This window comes from Ostrea edulis, chromosome 9 (genome assembly GCF_947568905.1).
Source record: "Ostrea edulis chromosome 9, xbOstEdul1.1, whole genome shotgun sequence".
NCBI lineage: Eukaryota > Metazoa > Mollusca > Bivalvia > Ostreida > Ostreidae > Ostrea > Ostrea edulis.
The window spans coordinates 45,426,993-45,445,684 of NC_079172.1; the positions used below are offsets into that span (position 1 = coordinate 45,426,993).

The window sequence follows — 18,692 nt, forward strand, 5'->3', positions numbered from 1 at the left end:
ACATGCAGATAAATACATACAGATAAATACATACATAGAAACACACACATAAAGACACATATACATACACACATACGTACATATACATACATACATACACTCTGTACACACACACACACACACACACACACACACACACACACACACACACACACACACACACACACACACACACATATATATATATATATATATATATACACATTAAAAGAAATAGAATAAACAGTACACAAAGTTAACATTTTAACGCAATCGCATTCATTTCATAAACCTCAGGCGTTACATTTTAAAATAGTTTTGTCCGTTTTCAGGACGTCATAAAAGGTATACAAGGCTAATTTTGTTATTTTATGACGTCAGGGCATTTCAAAACTATTCTAAAATGTAACGCCTGAGGATTAAAAAATGAAAGCGCTTGCGTTAAAATTTTAACTTTGTGTACTGTTTATTCTATTTCTTTTAATATCTTATACCGGACACTGTGATTTTGTGATTTTTTAAAAATACAATTTGGATATATATATATATATATATATATATATATATATATATATATATATATATAAAGCTCTAAATAATGACGTCAATTTCAGCACACCCGAAAGACATTGGTATTCGAATTTGAATTAACAAAGTTGACCACCATTTGCATTCACGCATGCTTGAAAACGGCGCCTCATTGATGCCACTAAAGTGTTCGGAAATGCTTGAAGGATGTTGTTCCAGATGTTGGTTAAAACCTGGCCTAAATCAACCAATGTCACTGGCTGATTTGGTAAACGGTGTAGACGTCGTTCCATTTCATCCTAGACGTTCTCGATCGGCGATAAATCGGGTGAAACAGCTGGCCATGGCAAGACATCTACATTCTGTTGAAAAAAGGTCCCTGACTACACGTGCAACATGTGACCTTGCGTTGTCTTGCTGGAGAGTTATGTGATTTTGCTGTCTCTGTATGAAAAGTATCACATGACACTGAATTATTCGTCTCGATAGCGTACGCCGGTGAGATTTTCATTGACAATTTGTAGAGGGGTCCTTCCACTTGCTGTTATTCCACCCCACACCATAACGCTACCTCCACCGAATTGTCGACGTTGTACAACACAAGCGTCCTGGTACCTCTCCCCACCGCGACGATACACTCTACAATGGCCATCACTGCGATCCAAATGGAATCTGGATTCATCAGTGAACAGAATATTGACCCAATCTTGTATTCTGAATAGCAGATGTCGTCTGCACCAGGCTAGTCTAGCGAAACGATGACATTGAAGCAGTATTGTGCGCATCGCTGCACGTCTTGGTCTGATGTTGTGCTCGTGCAGACGATTACGCACAGTTCTTAGACTGGTCAGTCGAAGTCCAGGAATGCTACGAGCAGTCAAACTTGCTGTCTGGAAACGATTCCTCATGTACACAAGTCTAATGTGGTTGTCCTGTCGACGCGACGTCACACGAGGACGCCCAGAACGTGGTCGATCCCGAGTGTTACCAGATTGTTGGAAAAGTCTCCATAATGAATGGATGGTGTGAACACATGTTTATTGAAGTGTTCGTACGCACGAATTTTACAGGCCAAAACTGTTTGTAGTAAGAAATGTAAAAGGTTTGTTTGGACACTATTCGTTAAGGAAAGCACTTTAGTTTTGACAAAATTTACCCTTGTCATGCTACAACTCGGCGAAAACCAATGTAATCGTGCTGTTGGGATGCTTCAAGCTGGAATGGCACAAAATATTGTAGCAAGATACTTTGGAGTTCATCGGAACACTAACCATGAAAACGTCCGTGCATCTGAGTCGGGTACTATCCGATATTGTTCAAAAACATCACCTCTATCGATTGTTTAGATTTTATAAATATAAACAATATAGAAAAAGTATACTAAATTTTATAATGCAGTTTCTCTTTTTTTCCCGTTAGTATATATTTTTGGATATCGACACAAATTCATGCGCTGCAACCAAATTTTTTCTTTGACTCTGTTGCAAGTTATCGATTGGTGGTATATTATTGTACCTATCATTTTTGGGTTGATGGTGTTTCAAACCACTTCTTTATGTATGCAATCATTCCAATCCACAGTGTATGAAAATCTATATAATATATGCATGAGTGTCATAGAGATGTCTGCTGTCCAATTTTTCAGCATAAATACTTTTTGGTGCAATTACATGTATACATATGCCCAGAGGTTTGAGTAATTCTCGGTCACTTCTTTTTATATGGATTATATACATGTAGATAGTATTTGTAGAGTTTATTTCTGCTTTGTTGATAATTTTGTTCATCAGCCTTGCCAGTTGCCTTTGGGTGGGCGGATCCAATTTGCAATTGGATTGTGGCCCGTTTTATTTGTAAAACCCACCTAATTTGATTGCAGGCAGCTCTATTTCGATATTTCATTATGTGTTGTAGGGGGTCAGATTGCATAATCATACCTATGCGATACATATGTTCTTGTATTTTTGTTTTATTTGCTTTAGACTCATTCTGACCCCCCACTAGTTTATTCTGTTATATAACTTCGTCATTTTCAAAATAAATGACTTTTCAATTCACGTCACTGTCCTATTTTCACTGCCTTTATCAAGAAACAAGCAAAGGCTACTTGGCAAGTCATTAACTAACAAAGAATATTTCATGCGTCTTTTCTAAGTAATAACACGTTTATCATTTTGGATATTTTATTTTTCAAAACTTATGAAGTTTGAAAGCATTAGAAAATGTTCAGGCGATTTCACAGATTGTATTTCATCACTTGTCGATATTCCTGAAGTCGTCGCAATCACACCTTCCGTTGAATTTTGTGCATCTGTAAGATTGCCGGGGATTTCCCAACTCTTCTATTTTCATGACGGTGCTGGTATCCTTAGTGTTAAGGAATTCAAATACAGATTGCAGATACTGGAGTTGATGTGGTGCTGCAATCAAATTCATAAAATAAATGAGTACTATGAGATATACGTGTAATGAGATATAAAGGTCAGTTGATTCCAGAAATATTGAAGCATGCACGCCGTTCTACAAAGCATGTTTGCCCAACTCACTATTTTGTATTCCTTAAAAGGAGTTTAAGAAATTGATTACACTTTCCATCAAAGGAACAAGGATTATAAGGACAAATTGTTCTTTGAAGTTTATAAAGTTTATATTTCCTGTCACTGGTTCCATGATTAGAAATTTCCCTATACAATTTTTCTAAACCGACAAAAAAACACCAAGATATATAGACATGAAGTTTGTGATGTCAGCTGTATTTCCGGTGCTCATGTGGTTCTCTACTTCCTTGAAGTGGAACATGGCCGACTTGACGTAGTCAGTGGACACTTTGAGAATGACAGTAATGGCGGGGGTGGTGTCTGTAGTTATGTAGGTAGGTAGAACTTTGCTCAGCCAGACTTTGATCTCCGTTAAAGGTTTGGTGATAGGAAATCTATCAAACGTTTATCACAATTATGTATTTTTAGAATTCGTGAATCAGAATTTTACAATAGCAAGAAATCGATTCCTAGAAATAATGTAAAATCACATTCAGGCTTACCTTTCCTGAAGACTGCTGGCAATTTCATGGTGGAATCGCCATAGATCATCCATACTCTCTATGCTGTCTCTATCTCTAAAGGACAGCGAAATACGCATTGCATGCATAGCTAGTCTATACATGTACATATTTTCTATCATGACAAACTTCACTTTCGATACAATATTTTGATAAATCATAAACTGGCTAGGCTCCATAGAACTAAGATTAAATATGGCGACCTTCACAGCTAGACGTCGCGTTTCGTCGTTGTTGCTAAGTGAATCATTGCGCGGCTCAGTTGATTTCTATTTTTCCTACTTTACGTACATTTTGATAAACGAAGGTTAGCATATTTGTCTCTTGTATTAAATTATAAGGAATGACTTTAATTCTGGGGGCAAGTTATACGAGTATAATTTGGTTTGGGTCAGTTTACGCTTTTTTATAATCCGCTTCGCTTTGATTGACTGACCATACGCAGTACAAGCTCTTGCGTATCGAATCATTTGAGATATATAAACACCATATGTAGGTGGAAATGGAATATTGCTACATATATATGGGAGTTGACGATGGAGAAGCTGAAATCATCCCGATTGTCAAAAAGTTGAGTTGTTAGTTTGCCGTTAATAACTACTTTCAATAAAATATATAAGTATGAAGCAGGAGTGGACGACTCTGTGGTGTCTTTTATTTCGAATCGAGATATGAATGAAAATTATTTTTGATAATAGAGAATATGTCGTCGATATATATAAATGTTGAATTTGAAGGCCACAGCAAAATATTTTTTCTTCCCGTGTAGAAGTTTTTAAATAAATTCTGCCTCATGGGAACATATAAAAACAGGTCAGCTAGCAAATGAGCACAATTCGTGTCCATGGGGATTCCAGTAGTTTGTTGGAAGACCTGATCACCAAAGACCATGCCAATGAGAAACTCCAGCATATTTTTTTTTTAAATTTCAACTTCAGAGTACTTGTGCGTGGAATCAGAATGACGTTTAAGAAAGTAAATGTTTGGATGACTGATCACTAGATAGGAATATTTGCGTTTTTCATTTTTGTTGATGAGGCAAGTGTCTGATGTCAAAAAGACTAGACTTTAATTCATCATGAGGAATTGTAGTGTAAAGTGTTGAAAAGCCATACGTTTTTATGTTGTTGATTTGAGAAAAGTTTTGCGATTTCAAGTTTACTAAAAGTTCTTTAATTTTTTTTTTTTAGAATCCGTTTTTGATTTACACCACTTCTGGCACATGTAGTCGCACAGTACGATTGAAGTTTCTCCTTCACAGCTGTAAATATTTTCGTGAGGAGCAAAGATAGGGGCTTGGTAGAACATTTACTGGACGCAGCAATGTATCTTTGTTTAAAAGGGTGTTTATGAAGTTTAGGAACCCAGTATAGGTACGGTAACTCATATTCATCCGACCCCTTGACTGAGATATTAAATGTGTCTAAAACTGAAGCATGGTTTTGAAGAATTTCGTTTTTCGAAAGGGCGGTTGGAGTATAAGTATGATTACAAAAAGTGGAATTAAAGCCACGTTCGTTTGAAATACAGTTGTAATAATGAGCCTTACAAGCAAAGACAATATTTGGAAAGCTTTGTCCGCTGGAACCAAAACATATTCCTCATGTAACTTATCTAATTGTTTTATCACTTCTGGTTTGCTAATCACAAAAGGATAAGTGGTACATACTTTTGTTTTAATATGTCTAATTCGGGTTGTTGATATTCCTCTGATAATTTTAATTCATTCTGACAATGTATCAAGTTCTTTTTCATATTTAGCCCATCGTCTGACATAATCGTCGACATAATTCATATTAGAGATGAACTTCTGTCTTATTGAATAATGCAAACACTGGATCTCATTTCTCTTAGTGAAACTGATAATGCAAACGCTGTAGCGCTCTTCTCCTAGTGACACTGTATAATAGAAACACTAGAGCTCTTTTTTTCTAGTGACACTGTACTAAGCCAACACTGGAGCTCTTTTCATCTAGTGAAACTATAATAAAAACACAAGAGCTCTTTTCACTTAGTGCTACTGTACTATTCAAACACTAATTAATTTATCATATGTTCTAGAACACGTGTTCTACATGTATGTTATGATTTAAATTAAAGGCACTACCACTGGTTACTATCTTTATTATTCAACCTGTAAAACAGGTATTCAAGCAAAGCAAGATCTTCCTCATTGGAAGGTTTTTCTTTGCCGCATTTACACTTCAGATGTCTCGACATGATAATTCCGGTGATTTGGAAATCAGAAAAGAAACTGAACAAAGCGAATTTTCACCAGATTTGACAGACGTGGTTAGTTTATTTACAACAATCATAAAAAACCACACGTATAGTAAAATTGCAAACGGAACAGTCACAGAACTCTGAATTGATTCAAAACAAGGTAAAAGATAATGTGAGTAGTAAGCTCAAAAATGAAGGAAACATGATTCAGTACGAATTCAAGGAAGACCTGAAAGATAAAGTAAGAAAACTAGAGAAAATAGCCATTCTAAGAGTGTCCATCAATCCATTTCTATAATCAACGAAATCTACCTAGACATCGATACGAGGAACAAACACATAAGGATCGCCGACTCGTCCCCAGCAGGCTGGAAAACCGTGAATGAATACAAAGCAAGCGACATAGCCGACAATTCGGACGATGAAAAGGAAGATTAGAAGCGCTGAAAACCGTGCCCTCAAATTTGTTAAGCAGTATCGGTCCAAGAACAGGTCATATCCGAATCAGAGCGTATCCTAGAACAGAAATTGTGTCCGCCGTAGCTGGATCCGCCGCCCAACTGGCCATGCAAACCCCTGCTTCTACTGGTGCTTCTCAGCCTTTTCTCCCCTACCCACAATTCTTTTTTCGTCGGAAACAGAGTACCCCACAACCAACCGACATGTGTTTCAGGTGTTTTAAATACGGCCACTGGAAAAATAAATGCCCAGCCGGCAACAACGACCTCCCATCAATGCAACAACAAAAATGAAGTGGAAGATAAGTAGTTTGATATTACTTGTGATTGCGGTGATAATGCTATTCTTCAACACATTGAATAGTTTGATGTAATCAATAAAGAAAGTGTTGTTTGTCTACAGAAGGCATAAAGAAAAGTTTGTATCGACATATATCGTTTGGGATAGTATCAATACGTATGGTTCTATCTTAGAATTATAAGATCGGGTTATGATATTCCTTTTCTATTCAATCCACCCTCAATGTGTATGTCTAAGAACAAGTCTGCATTGAGTAATCATTATTTTGTCTCCACTTCTGTTCAGGAGCTACATGTACGTTTGTCTGAATGTATTGTCAAAGTTCCTTTCCAGCCTTTCTTTGTTAGTCCTTTAAACCTGGCAGAAAACAAAAATAAAAAACGCTTAATATTGGATTTGAGTATTTTAGATACAACATGTTAAATTTGGAGACTGGAAAGTAGCTTTAGAATATTTCAGAAAGATTGTTTTTGTGTTAAATTTGATTTGCGTTCAGAATATCACCATATCGATGTTTCGCCAAAGTCTCAAACAGATTTTGGGTTCTCATAGCTAGAAAATTTTATTGTTTCAGTGTTACCTTTTGGTCTTACTACAGCACCGTTTATCTTTACAAAATGCCTGCGCCCAATTGTCAAATACTTCCGGGAAAATTCCATAGACATTGTTTTGTATTCAGACGACGGTCTAGCCATGTCAGATTCCAAATATCAATGTGAAAATGTGTCAAAATTCATTCAAAATACTTTGAAGAAGGCTGGGTTTCAGATTAATTTTGAAAAATCTGTTTTTCAACCTATCCAGACTATAGAATGCCTTGGACTTAATTGGAATTTTGAATGATTGTCTATCCGTCACAAACGCATTGGTGATTTAAGACCTCCTTAGAGTGTGTTTTAAAGACTATGCCTAAAGTCACAGCGAGGCAACTTGCAAAGGTTACGGGGAAAATTATTTCACTATCCCCAGCTTTTGAAATGTATGTAGCATCATGACACGCTATTGTTATACTAAGATTATGTCAAGGTTGTCATGGGATTGTGTTTTGAACTCCGAAGGAAATGAACTCGTTTTGAATGAGTTGAATTTTTTGTTATTAAATTTACTCCTGGGGCATAATATAATACAGCCAATGGAACTTTATATGTTTTGATATTGAATTCCTGGTGAATAGCATGATTCAGCCAGTGGAAATGTTGAAATGTTGGTGCATAACGTGATGCAACCAGTGAAAATGTCCTATTCCTGGTGTATAGCAAGATGCAGCCAGTGAAAACGTTGAATTCCTGGTGCATAGCATGATGTAGGCAGTGGAGATGTTGAAATTTTGCTGCATAGCAAGATGCAGCCAGTAAAATTTGCATTTCAGGTGCATAGCATGATGTAGCCAGTGAAAATCTTGAAATTTTGGTGCAAAGCGAGATATAGTCAAAGCTGAATTTCTGGTGCATAGCATGATATAGCCAGTGAAATGTTGAATTCCTGGAGCATAGCATGATGCAGCCAGTTAAAATTGTTCCTGTTGCATAGCATGATGCAGACAGTAAAAATGTTGAATTCCTGGTACCGGTACATAGCATGATGCAGCCAGTGGACACTTACATATAATGATATTGAAATGTTTTAAATCCTATTCAATAACTTGATTTAGAGAGTGAATTTAAAATTCATGAGTCCCATGCATATGGCATTCTGTTGAACCGTGAAATATAGGAAATGGGCAACATCCATAATTTGTCCATGAATTAATAAAAGCACATAATAACTGCGTTTGACATTGCATACCTCTTGCAGATTTTACATGATATTAATTGATATGCATTGTTTACGTTTTTCAGACATCTTCTCTATTGGTAGATGGCGGGAAATCTTCACTAATTCGGCAAATGAAGATCCTAGCATTTCAGCTCTGAAAAACGCAATTCCAGAGTGTTGTTTGAAAGCCAAAGCGGAAAATACACGTAAAAAATATAAGTACGCCTTCATTTCATTCTGTAAGTGGTGCTCTTCTATTAAACTTCGGGTCATTCCATTACCAGCTACAGAATCCACTATTGCAACCTATTTGATTTATTTATCAGAAAAATTTAACTCTACAGCTAAAATTCAAGAAGCAATTTACTCTATAAATTGGGCTCATTCTTTAGGAGGATTTAAAAATCCATGTGATTCAACTCTAGTCAGATCGGTTAAAGAGGTTGCAATCAGGTCACCAAGCCAGACTGTGAAAAAAAGGAACCGATTTCACCGGAAGTGCTATCAAAATTGGTTGGAAAATTCGGAAAAGAAACGGATTCTCTACAGGATCTGCGCTTATGCTGCATGTGTTTGTTAGCTTACGCTGGTTTTCTGCGTTTTTCAGAACTGATAAACTTGAAAAGATCCAATATATGTATTTTTGAATCTCATGTTTCCTTGTTTATAGAAAGAAGTAAGACAGATATATACAAAGAAGGTAGTACAGTGGTCATTTCCAGAACACCACATAACACATGTCCAGTGACTATGTTAGAAAGATATTTACATAAGGCAAATATGTTGCCTTCCTCGAGTGAATTTATCTTTAGATCTATACTTTTTTGCAAGAAGTCAAAATCGTTCATTCTTACAAGTGTAAATAAACCACTATCTTATACTCGAGCAAGAGAAATTTTGCTTAGTGCATTAAAATCTTTAGGCTTAGATTGTAAAAAATTTGGTCTACACAGTTTAAGATCAGGCGGTGCAACAGCTGCTGCGAGTCACGGAATTACGGATATACTTTTCAAAAAACATGGTAGGTGGAAGTCTAAAAGGCCAAAGACGGCTACATTCAAGAAAAATTAGTTGAAAAACTTTCGGTTTCGAAAAATTTAGGCATTTAATTCATCTATATGTAAATTCTTCTCTCCTTTTCCCCCTGCAGTTCTTTCTTTATTGTCGAAGTGCAAGCATATAAGCGCTTCTTTCTCTTAACATGTGTGTTGTTATATTGTAAATAATTTATGTTCGTTTGAGTGGAACGAATTAGAACATAAATTAATTGATCATATGTTCTAGAACATGTGTTCTATGTTATGACTTCAAGCCACTACCATTGGTTACTATTTTTATCATTCAACCTGTAAAACAGGTATTCAAGCAAAGCACGATTTTCCTCATTCGAAAGCTTTTCTTTGCCGCATTTACACCCCCCTTCCACCCACAGTTTGCACAAAGTTACGATATTGTTTTAGTTATGAATGTATCATGTGCTTCCACTAATATGTATTTTTTATTATTATTATTACAGATGAAGTTGAAATGAAAACTAATATATTTATTTTAATAAATGCGAGCATATATGTAAGCGATTCTTTCTTTTAACATGTGTGTTGTTATGTTGTAAATAATTTATGTTCGTTTGAGTGGAACGAATTAGAACATAAGAGCTCTTTCCATCTAGTGAAACTGTATAATAGTAACACTAGAATAATGCAAACACTAGAGCTATTTTCTTCTAGTGACACAGTATAATACAAACACTAGAGCAATCTGATTGAAACCAGATCCTGAGATCCGCTCACTTAAATCGCTACACTAGGATCTGACGTAACCCCCATATAGGGTCACGTCCGCATGACCTTTCGTTAAGCCAATCAAATTGACCCTGTCGATTTATTACAACGATAATTTTTCTCCCATGAACCTTTGCGTCATTATTTACGTTAGAGATGCAAAAAAAAAAAAAAATGGCTGCGCGTTTGACAAACGACTGCACACCTTTCAAAACATGCGATTTAAACAACGTCTGTTTTCTCTGCGGGTTTTCTTTCATTCAAACGCTAAAAAATCCCGATGGAGTTCACAATTAAAGGAAAGTGGTTACAATTGTTTGGTTTGAAAGAAAACATATCGCAGCTAGATGCGACGTCACAATGCACCGTTTACGTCGACTGGCGTTATATTCCTCGCGTTATTTAAGTAAACCATCTTGAAAACTATTCAATTCGTACCCGTCCCTATTCATACATAAATCTGAATTCACAATTAATTTAATTTGGGTATATTTCATATTGTACGTTTTGTTGTTTGAATGAACGGAATAGATTAGGCATTATTGCGAAAGTTTAAAATTCATTATGCGAGAATATACAAATTTACAGTGTGGAATAAACTTCTTGGGAGAGAGATTACAGCAATTTGTTTACGAATTGTTAGGAACCGCCTAAATAGCCATCATTGTCTGTATGGCGCAATCTGACTGGCTGATAGTTCTCATGAATATTCCAAACGAAAGGTCATGCGGACATGACCCCCTATGGGGTTACGTCAGATCCTAGCGTAGCGATCTAAGTGAGCGGATCTCAGAATCTGGTTTTAATCAGATTGACACCAGAGCTATTTTCTTCAAGTGACACAGTATAATGCAAACACTAGAACTCATTTCTCCCAGTGACATTTATTTTGTAAAACATTTGTGTTTAATTGAAACCATTGACCAAGACAAGATGCGAGTCATTCTATTTTTGAACAATGTCACTTCAATATAAAGATTGCTTAACACTTGCTTTGCCTAACAATGTACTTTCTACAAACGAAAGGTCAGCAGACTTCATTTTTGTATAAATACATGTACACTGTAATATTTTAAAAGCATTGGATTAATCACTTGGAAGCATTAAATAAGATCTGAGGATTTTGGACTGATTTTGGATTTGTGACAGGCAGGCTACTGACAAACAAGTTGATGGTACAGGGGTTTCAACAGTGTCGTTTTAAAGTCAGCATTTCGCAAATGCTATGGTCGTTACAGTAATCTAGTTTGAAAATACAACCAATCATTCTACCGAATGCTGGCTGACTTGTTCCATAGTGATTGTTAGGCCGTTCTTGGCACACTAATTGTAACTACGGATAACTACGTTTACCTGATCAAGATATAGGGCTCACGGCGGGTGTTACCGGTCGATATGGGATGCTTACTCCTCCTAGACACCTGATCACACCTCTGGTATATCCAGGGGACCGTGTTTGCGCAAGTCTCTGTTTTGTTTTCCTTAAAGGAGTTAAGAGATTGTTCACTGTTCATTATTTTCGCTTTACAGTTTACATTCTCGTGTTGGAATTCACCTCGGCATTAAACCAACATTGGACACTGATACTGTGTATCTATTGGACACTGATACTGTTTATCTATTGGACACTGATACTGTATATCTATTGGACACTGATACTGTGTATCTATTGGACACTGATACTGTATATCTATTGGACACTGATACTGTGTATCTATTGGACACTGATACTGTGCATTTATTGGGCACTGATACTGTGTATCTATTGGACACTGATACTGTGTATCTATTGGACACTGATACTGTATATCTATTGGACACTGATACTGTGTATCTATTGGACACTCATACTGTGTATCTATTGGACACTCATACTGTGTATCTATTGGACACTCATACTGTGTATCTATTGGACATTGATACTGTGTATCTATTCGACACTGGTACTGTGTATCTATTGGACACTGATACTGTGTATCTATTGGACACTGATACTGTGTATCTATTGGACACTGATACTTTGTATCTATTGGACATTGATACTGTGTATCTATTGGACACTGATATTGTGTATCTATTGGACACTGGTACTGTGTATCTATTGGACACTGATACTGTATATCTATTAGACACTGATACTGTGTATCTATTGGACACTGATACTGTGTATCTATTGGACACTGATACTGTGTATCTGTTGGAAGTTAGTCATTTGTTATTGATATATTTTTCTTTGCAAATAGTGTTAAAATCTTTGAATACCTTTGTGATTGATTTCTGCTGAATTTATTTAAGAATATTCTAACCCATAACACACTGTATAATCTCTTTTCTCGTAATACTAAAATTAAAGCTTTTCCCCCTCTCATCTTCAGATTTGATAAACATGTTGTTTGACCAAACAAAATGATTGTTCATTGTTTATTCTTTGATTTGTTCCAACACAAATAAGTTGCCGGCTATTTCCGATACGGTGGGTATATCGAACTTGGCCGTAGATTTTGGTCCCCGTGTCTCAAACATCTCATACAGGTAACTCGGTCCAGGACCATCCATTTGTTGCATTCTGATTTCCTTTGATTCATTGTCGTATTTCATAAACATATCTACAAATAATAGATAAAAGGTCCATCACGAAGTCAAATAATCTGTATTTCACATCTGTTTACGTTGCACATGTGTATTTCGGTTGTATTCTTACTTTTATAGGAAAGAGATTCGAAGAAGTCCTCTTCTTTGGGAATCTGTAGTTTAAGGATGAAACGTTCGTCTAATTTCTTTGTGTCATAGGGAACGTGGCGCTGTATAAAAGAATATGCCTTGATTTACATGCCAATTCAACCCTTTTATTGATTTATTTTATATATTTTCATTCATTGAATCTTTTCTCTTATATCTCTCTTGAAATTGGCACTGATTTCATCTGCGACAATGAATGCCTGTTTGTTGCGAACTAGTTCGATCCGATTTCAGTACCACCTGCCTGTGTAATCATTACCAAATATGGAGAATCATCAAGGTCAACGAGTGCATTGGCTGTTCCGTTTAACGTAACGAATGGGTCAGCCATATGGTATTTTGATACTTAAATCTAGTTTATATTCTAAAACAATACATAAAAATATAGATACAAACAATAACATGTCTTTCTTTGTTGTTCCATCGGGTGATGAAGGTAATAATCATTGCAGAAAAAATTACATAACCCGCTTAAAGCATTTTATTATTTAGATAGATTACAATATGCTTGCTTTTTATGAAATAACACTAGTAATCTTGGATTGTGTGTTATAAGATTTCTATTTTCATGTTATTATAAACTTTCTCAAAACATTATTACTTATATCTATAAATAGATAAAAATTTAATTTTCCCAATAAATCACGCCCATTAATGGCAATATTTTCCCAAATTGTTTTCTTGCATTCAAAACTCACCTTCAACAGAACGGACGTTGACTCAGGTAAGACTGATGACACATCAAAATCTTTCCCATACTGGACCACAAAACCCACCCTAGCATTGCACCCGTGTACGTCATCCTCTATAATGCAGCTGAAGAATCGCACTAGGAAACGAACTGAAATACAATAGTTGATGGCTAAAGTTTCTGGGAAAATATCGTCTACAATTCATTATTTTCTAGTTGAGCATTAGTCTTTTATCAAAAATTATCTAATTTTAAAAAAAATTGTTTGTTTTTTATTTGTTTGTTTGGGGTTTTTTTGTTTGTTTTTTTTTTGTTTGGTTTTTTTTTTTTTTTTTGTTGGTTTTTTATTTTTTTATTTTTTTTTTTTTTGGTTTTTTTTTGTTTTGTTTTGTATTTTGTGGGTGTATGTTTTTTTTTTTACTATTGTTATGTGCTTGTTTTCTGGAATTGGGGTATTTGTATCTGTGTGTTTGCAGGGTTTTATTTGGTAAGTGTGCTTTTCTTATGCATCTTTTTGGGGTGTTTTTTGTGTTTTTTCGGGGGTTCTGCACCCTTGCGAAACTGTGGATTTCCAAAGTCTATAAATTTGGCAAAAGAATAAATCAGGCTTGAAATGTCTATAAAAAGTTTATTACTAATGGCTCTATCCGATAGATCATCAAAATTTATCTCCCAATTAACTGTGAGAAAATTATGAATTGAATAAATATGTGCTTTGTGACCTCATATTAGCTGCAATGTTTGCTTTCTCTTTCGTTGAAACCAATCAAGAACAAAACATACGAAGGTATGAGAAAGCTTTAATAACGTCTGTGGTACTTTCCAAACTGTTTATTTGTTTTTCATACGGGACTGTCCATGAAGTATACCGCAGTGACGGCGACATTTCTGCAGATGCATGACAGGTTATACTCATCATTTTTCAACTGATGAGGAGCAAGCCAAGTGACTCAAATGCGTAATCAATGGAGCGAGTTCGTTGCATCGCTCGCTATAAACGATACAGACGGGATGACAAGTTCCACAATATCAGCGTAATATAACACTTGGTAGATATACCACATAGTATTAAAATGATTCATATGTAAATCTACAATATATTTCATATCATTTATAATATATACCCCGTTTGGGATCGTCTCATATTTCGTAAATAGTCTGTGTATATTCTTTTAGGGTATGATGGCCATTATACCGACACTACAGTACAGTTTTCGTAACAATTTTGAGGGTTTATTTTAGTATAAACAAAACAAACAAAAACAATGAGGATATGATCAAGCAGGTGTACATGTAGGCCTATGTATATTCGCGCTTCAATACGAAAATTTGAAAGTATTACAGATCAAATCATGAATGGTTTCATTACCATTTACATTGTATAACCTGACATATATGTACCAAACTAGTGACATAGTACAAGTTTTCCTTTAGCAGATTGTAAATTTTCTCAAAACTTGTTTCCTACGATAAACCAATCCTGTTCGTTTTTTTTTTAAGAAACAAAATTAACAAAATTACTAGTCTATCTACACTGCTTCTAGTAACAGTTGATATTTAATGTAAAAGTATAATTACATTGGTTATTCCCAGCTTTCTCTTTCATTGACTCGCCATATAAAGTCATGTTTTCACTGTTGGCAAAGAAATAAATTCCCGATTCACTGGCAATACGAATATGATATGGAATGAAATCATCACTTGTCCATACAAAGTTTTTGACTGCTCTTGGAATTTTATCGCTAAGTGCAAGCCTTGATATTTCCCGGATGGGGCAATCGGGACGTACGCGATGAAAAACTATCTTTAATTCCCGAACAATATGGCCAACTCCGTCACATTTCCACCGCCATACTTTCTAAAACAAAAATTACCGCATTGATATTTTGATATTGATAGACAATAAACAAACAGCTTACCGTTGACTCCTTTCTTAATTATGGTTTGGTTGTGTGTATTAAAATATAAGAACCGATATATCTTAGTGCTTTCATACTACGTGTATCATATGGGTATTCTTTAATACATGTATATCATGATTACAGTAACTTGATCAGATGAGTCGGATCACATCGAGTTGACAGGCACGGATCATCGGATCACATGATTCGCTCCTGCCAACGAGAAGTGATCCAACTCTGCGGATCAACTTATTGTAGTAATGATAAATACATTATATACCTCCTTATATATTTTTAAATCCACGTTTATAAGATAATAAATGTATTCTATATTATCAAACATACAGTGAAATAAGTCTTTGTGTGCGCAGTTTTGTTTGTGACTAGGTCTATATTTTCAACAACAATAACAAAAATTTAAAATTACAAAAACAAAAAACAAAAAAAAAACCAACCAAAGTTGATCCAATGTGACGTCATCAGTTTCAGAGAATACGAATTAGAAAATCACAGTGTGATGATCCGGAAAATGGAATCACACTGTGTGAATTTTGAAGTATCAAAACGCAGATTATTGATACATGCAGGTATATATTAAATAAAAATGCATATTATTACAATGGTGAAAAGGAACAGTATAATAAAGGACTAAAACGTGAACAAAGTGCATGAATCGTGTTTAGCCACGTGATAAGCTCTATAGGGTAGAGGGGACTTGGATTGGATTTAGCGATATTCCCTTTAACCACAAGATATATTATAGCATAGGCATCAGTTTTTGCAATTGAAACCATGATAAATTCTAAAATCTTATGGCGGTTCAGGCCCTTTGGACCCCCAATAGGATTTCACCCTGGACCAACAGGAGTTCCCACATCAATCCATCAGATATTTCTGCAGATCATCAACTCTGATTCTCGATCCGCCCCAGATAAAACACGATTGACGATCTGGCCATTATCCGTTTTTGTAAATTTTCTTACACTTACCAGTTTTATTTTGGATGCTTTGGCGAGTCCTTTCCAGATTATGTCGATCTCTTGCATACTTTTTCGTCGTACATCTTTCTCATTGATTTCAATGATTCTGTCATTTACCCTACATCGAAAGTTATTATGTTGTCATGCCATGATGCGATATAACTTTTAAAATACCGCAATTCTTATCTAATACAACTATTACGAAAAACTAAATTTCAAAGAACAACTTTATTTTTACAATGTTGTAAATAGGAAATAGGTTACCATTTCTTTAATTTATCTCATTAACTGTTATTTGTTATATTACTCGTCGTAATGTTGATTAGAGCGACGCTTTTTCTTTTCATTTTAAACTTTTGTTTACCATATAAGCTACTAAAAATCGATATGAACATTATATGGCTGAATTTTTCAGAGCATTCGTGTTGGCTGGAGAGGAAAAAAATAGAGAGAGAGAAAACTTTTCTTATGTTAAATTCCATGTCCCTTTGAGGTAAATGTAACCTTTAATTTTTCCAACATCGAGCCAGAAATGAATCATGAATTTCTAATCTGATAGGATCGCTTATTTTTACTCGCGTATCTAACTACCTTTGACGAAGTCTTGCACTCTGACTGTAAAGAAAGATGCTCAATGGTGTCTTCTCGTACTATTTAGTAGCCGTTTTCGACGTTTATTTATTCAATCATATGATAAAACAGTTATTGACATAATATATGAGGTAAATTAGATGATTTAGCCTTGAGAAGCACACTATACAGATATAGTAATAGCTGTGCAATACCCTACGTGTTATTCATTTTAACTGTTAGAGACAAATGATCTATTTTCAAACTAATTTTGGTACCTTATTTCGTTTTGAGCTGCACTATAAACTTGTGTGACCACGTGATACACATCATCATGGTTTCTAGGATGTTTTGCAGATTGAAGGCTGAACATGGTGTCTCTGCTCCAAAGACTCTGAAAATTTCTAGCTCTTCGATTTTTTGTAGATATGAAATCGTCAGAGTCACTACTTGAATTACTCGATGTCTTGAAAAAATGAAATATTCTTCAGTAGATTGAAATAATAAATATTAGAAAATATGAACTAAATGTATTCTTTTTCATTCGGTCATATTTCTGTAGAACAGATGAAATATGCAAGATCCGTGTGTAATGAATTATTCGCACTAAGAGCTGCACAGGTAATGGGAGTCAAAACTACAAGTTTAATTAAATTATATGACATTTTATGATCTTTTAGACGTGATTAGATAATTAATAGATCCTAAATGATATAATAAGAAACGAGATTTCCTTTGAAATTATTCGATATTCAGATAGATAGATCAGAAAGGTATATGCAATGAGCTGCTGATTAAGAAGAAAATTAATTAGCCTCTGAATACGAAAATGAATTAGATTTGAAATGATACATACAGAAGTCGATGAATCCCTGTTCTTAGGAAAGGGTATGCAAGACAATCCATCAATGTCATCAGCATGTACAGACTCCTCCTCCTTGTCGTCATCTCCTTCAAGAACTTCTGCAGGAGTTACAGACGTTAAAACTCTGTCCAATACAAAGTCCTCTGTTATGTTGCATGTCCAGGAACATTCCCCCATCATTGTTGATAATCAAACACTGCTGCTTTATAGATATATCATTCGCTCAAAATCCCATGCCGTGAAATTCCTTCGATTACATACGGAATATTTCCGGGTAGCGTGATACGTATATTCCAATGCTAAATATAATACTTCCCCGTTTTATGATACCACGTGCAATTGTACCCAGGAATCGTATGTAACTCCTAGGTGGTTTTTTTTTTTCATGGTTGGTTAGATTATACACAAAAGTAGAGAGACATGTCTGTAAAATGATATTATGCTCTACAAATCTGTATTCGAGAACTTGAAATTTATCTTTTGAACCGTTTATTTCAAATACACTAATTTGAAAATAAGAATGGTGAAAAATGCGGTATTTTATATCTACATGTAATTTAATTTGATACGCAAAAAACAACAAAACAGCAAAGCTAAAAAGAAATACCTTTTTATTGATTAATCTCTGTAAAAACACTGTTTGATAAAATAACATGAAGCCACCAACTGACGATGCAATGTCATGTTACAAAAAATAAAATTGTTCATTGTTAATATTTTTAATATCATTTTTCATTAAATTATATAATGCACTGTTTCTTTTTTCCGCTAGTATTATATTTATGTACGAGGAATATTTTTTTATTCAATACACACACACATATATATATATATATATATATATATATATATATAATAATAAT

At 35.0% G+C, this 18,692-nt stretch overlaps 1 protein-coding gene across 1 annotated transcript; it reads right to left on the minus strand.

Moving 5' to 3' along the window:
- Positions 1–12,356: 12,356 nt before the first annotated feature.
- Positions 12,357–18,101, minus strand: LOC125658195 (uncharacterized). The gene is made up of 7 exons (XM_048889363.2): positions 17,821–18,101; positions 17,243–17,430; positions 16,404–16,512; positions 15,092–15,371; positions 13,521–13,663; positions 12,785–12,884; positions 12,357–12,689 (listed from the first exon to the last, which is right to left on the minus strand). Exons 1-7 carry the CDS (start codon positions 18,007–18,009, stop codon positions 12,505–12,507), a joined length of 1,194 nt encoding a protein of 397 aa, XP_048745320.1. The 5' UTR covers positions 18,010–18,101; the 3' UTR covers positions 12,357–12,504.
- Positions 18,102–18,692: the final 591 nt, after the last annotated feature.

Bases quoted from the DNA above. Each gene is read 5' to 3' on its own strand.
- LOC125658195 (XM_048889363.2), bottom strand. From the start codon at position 18,009: ATGATGGGGGAATGTTCCTGGACATGCAACATAACAGAGGACTTTGTA. The intron at 15,372-16,403 runs GTAAGTGTAAGA...TTTTTGTTTTAG, and splicing joins AAGCATCCAAAATAAAACTG to AAAGTATGGCGGTGGAAATG. The intron at 12,690-12,784 runs GTAAGAATACAA...TATTATTTGTAG, and splicing joins CGAATCTCTTTCCTATAAAA to ATATGTTTATGAAATACGAC.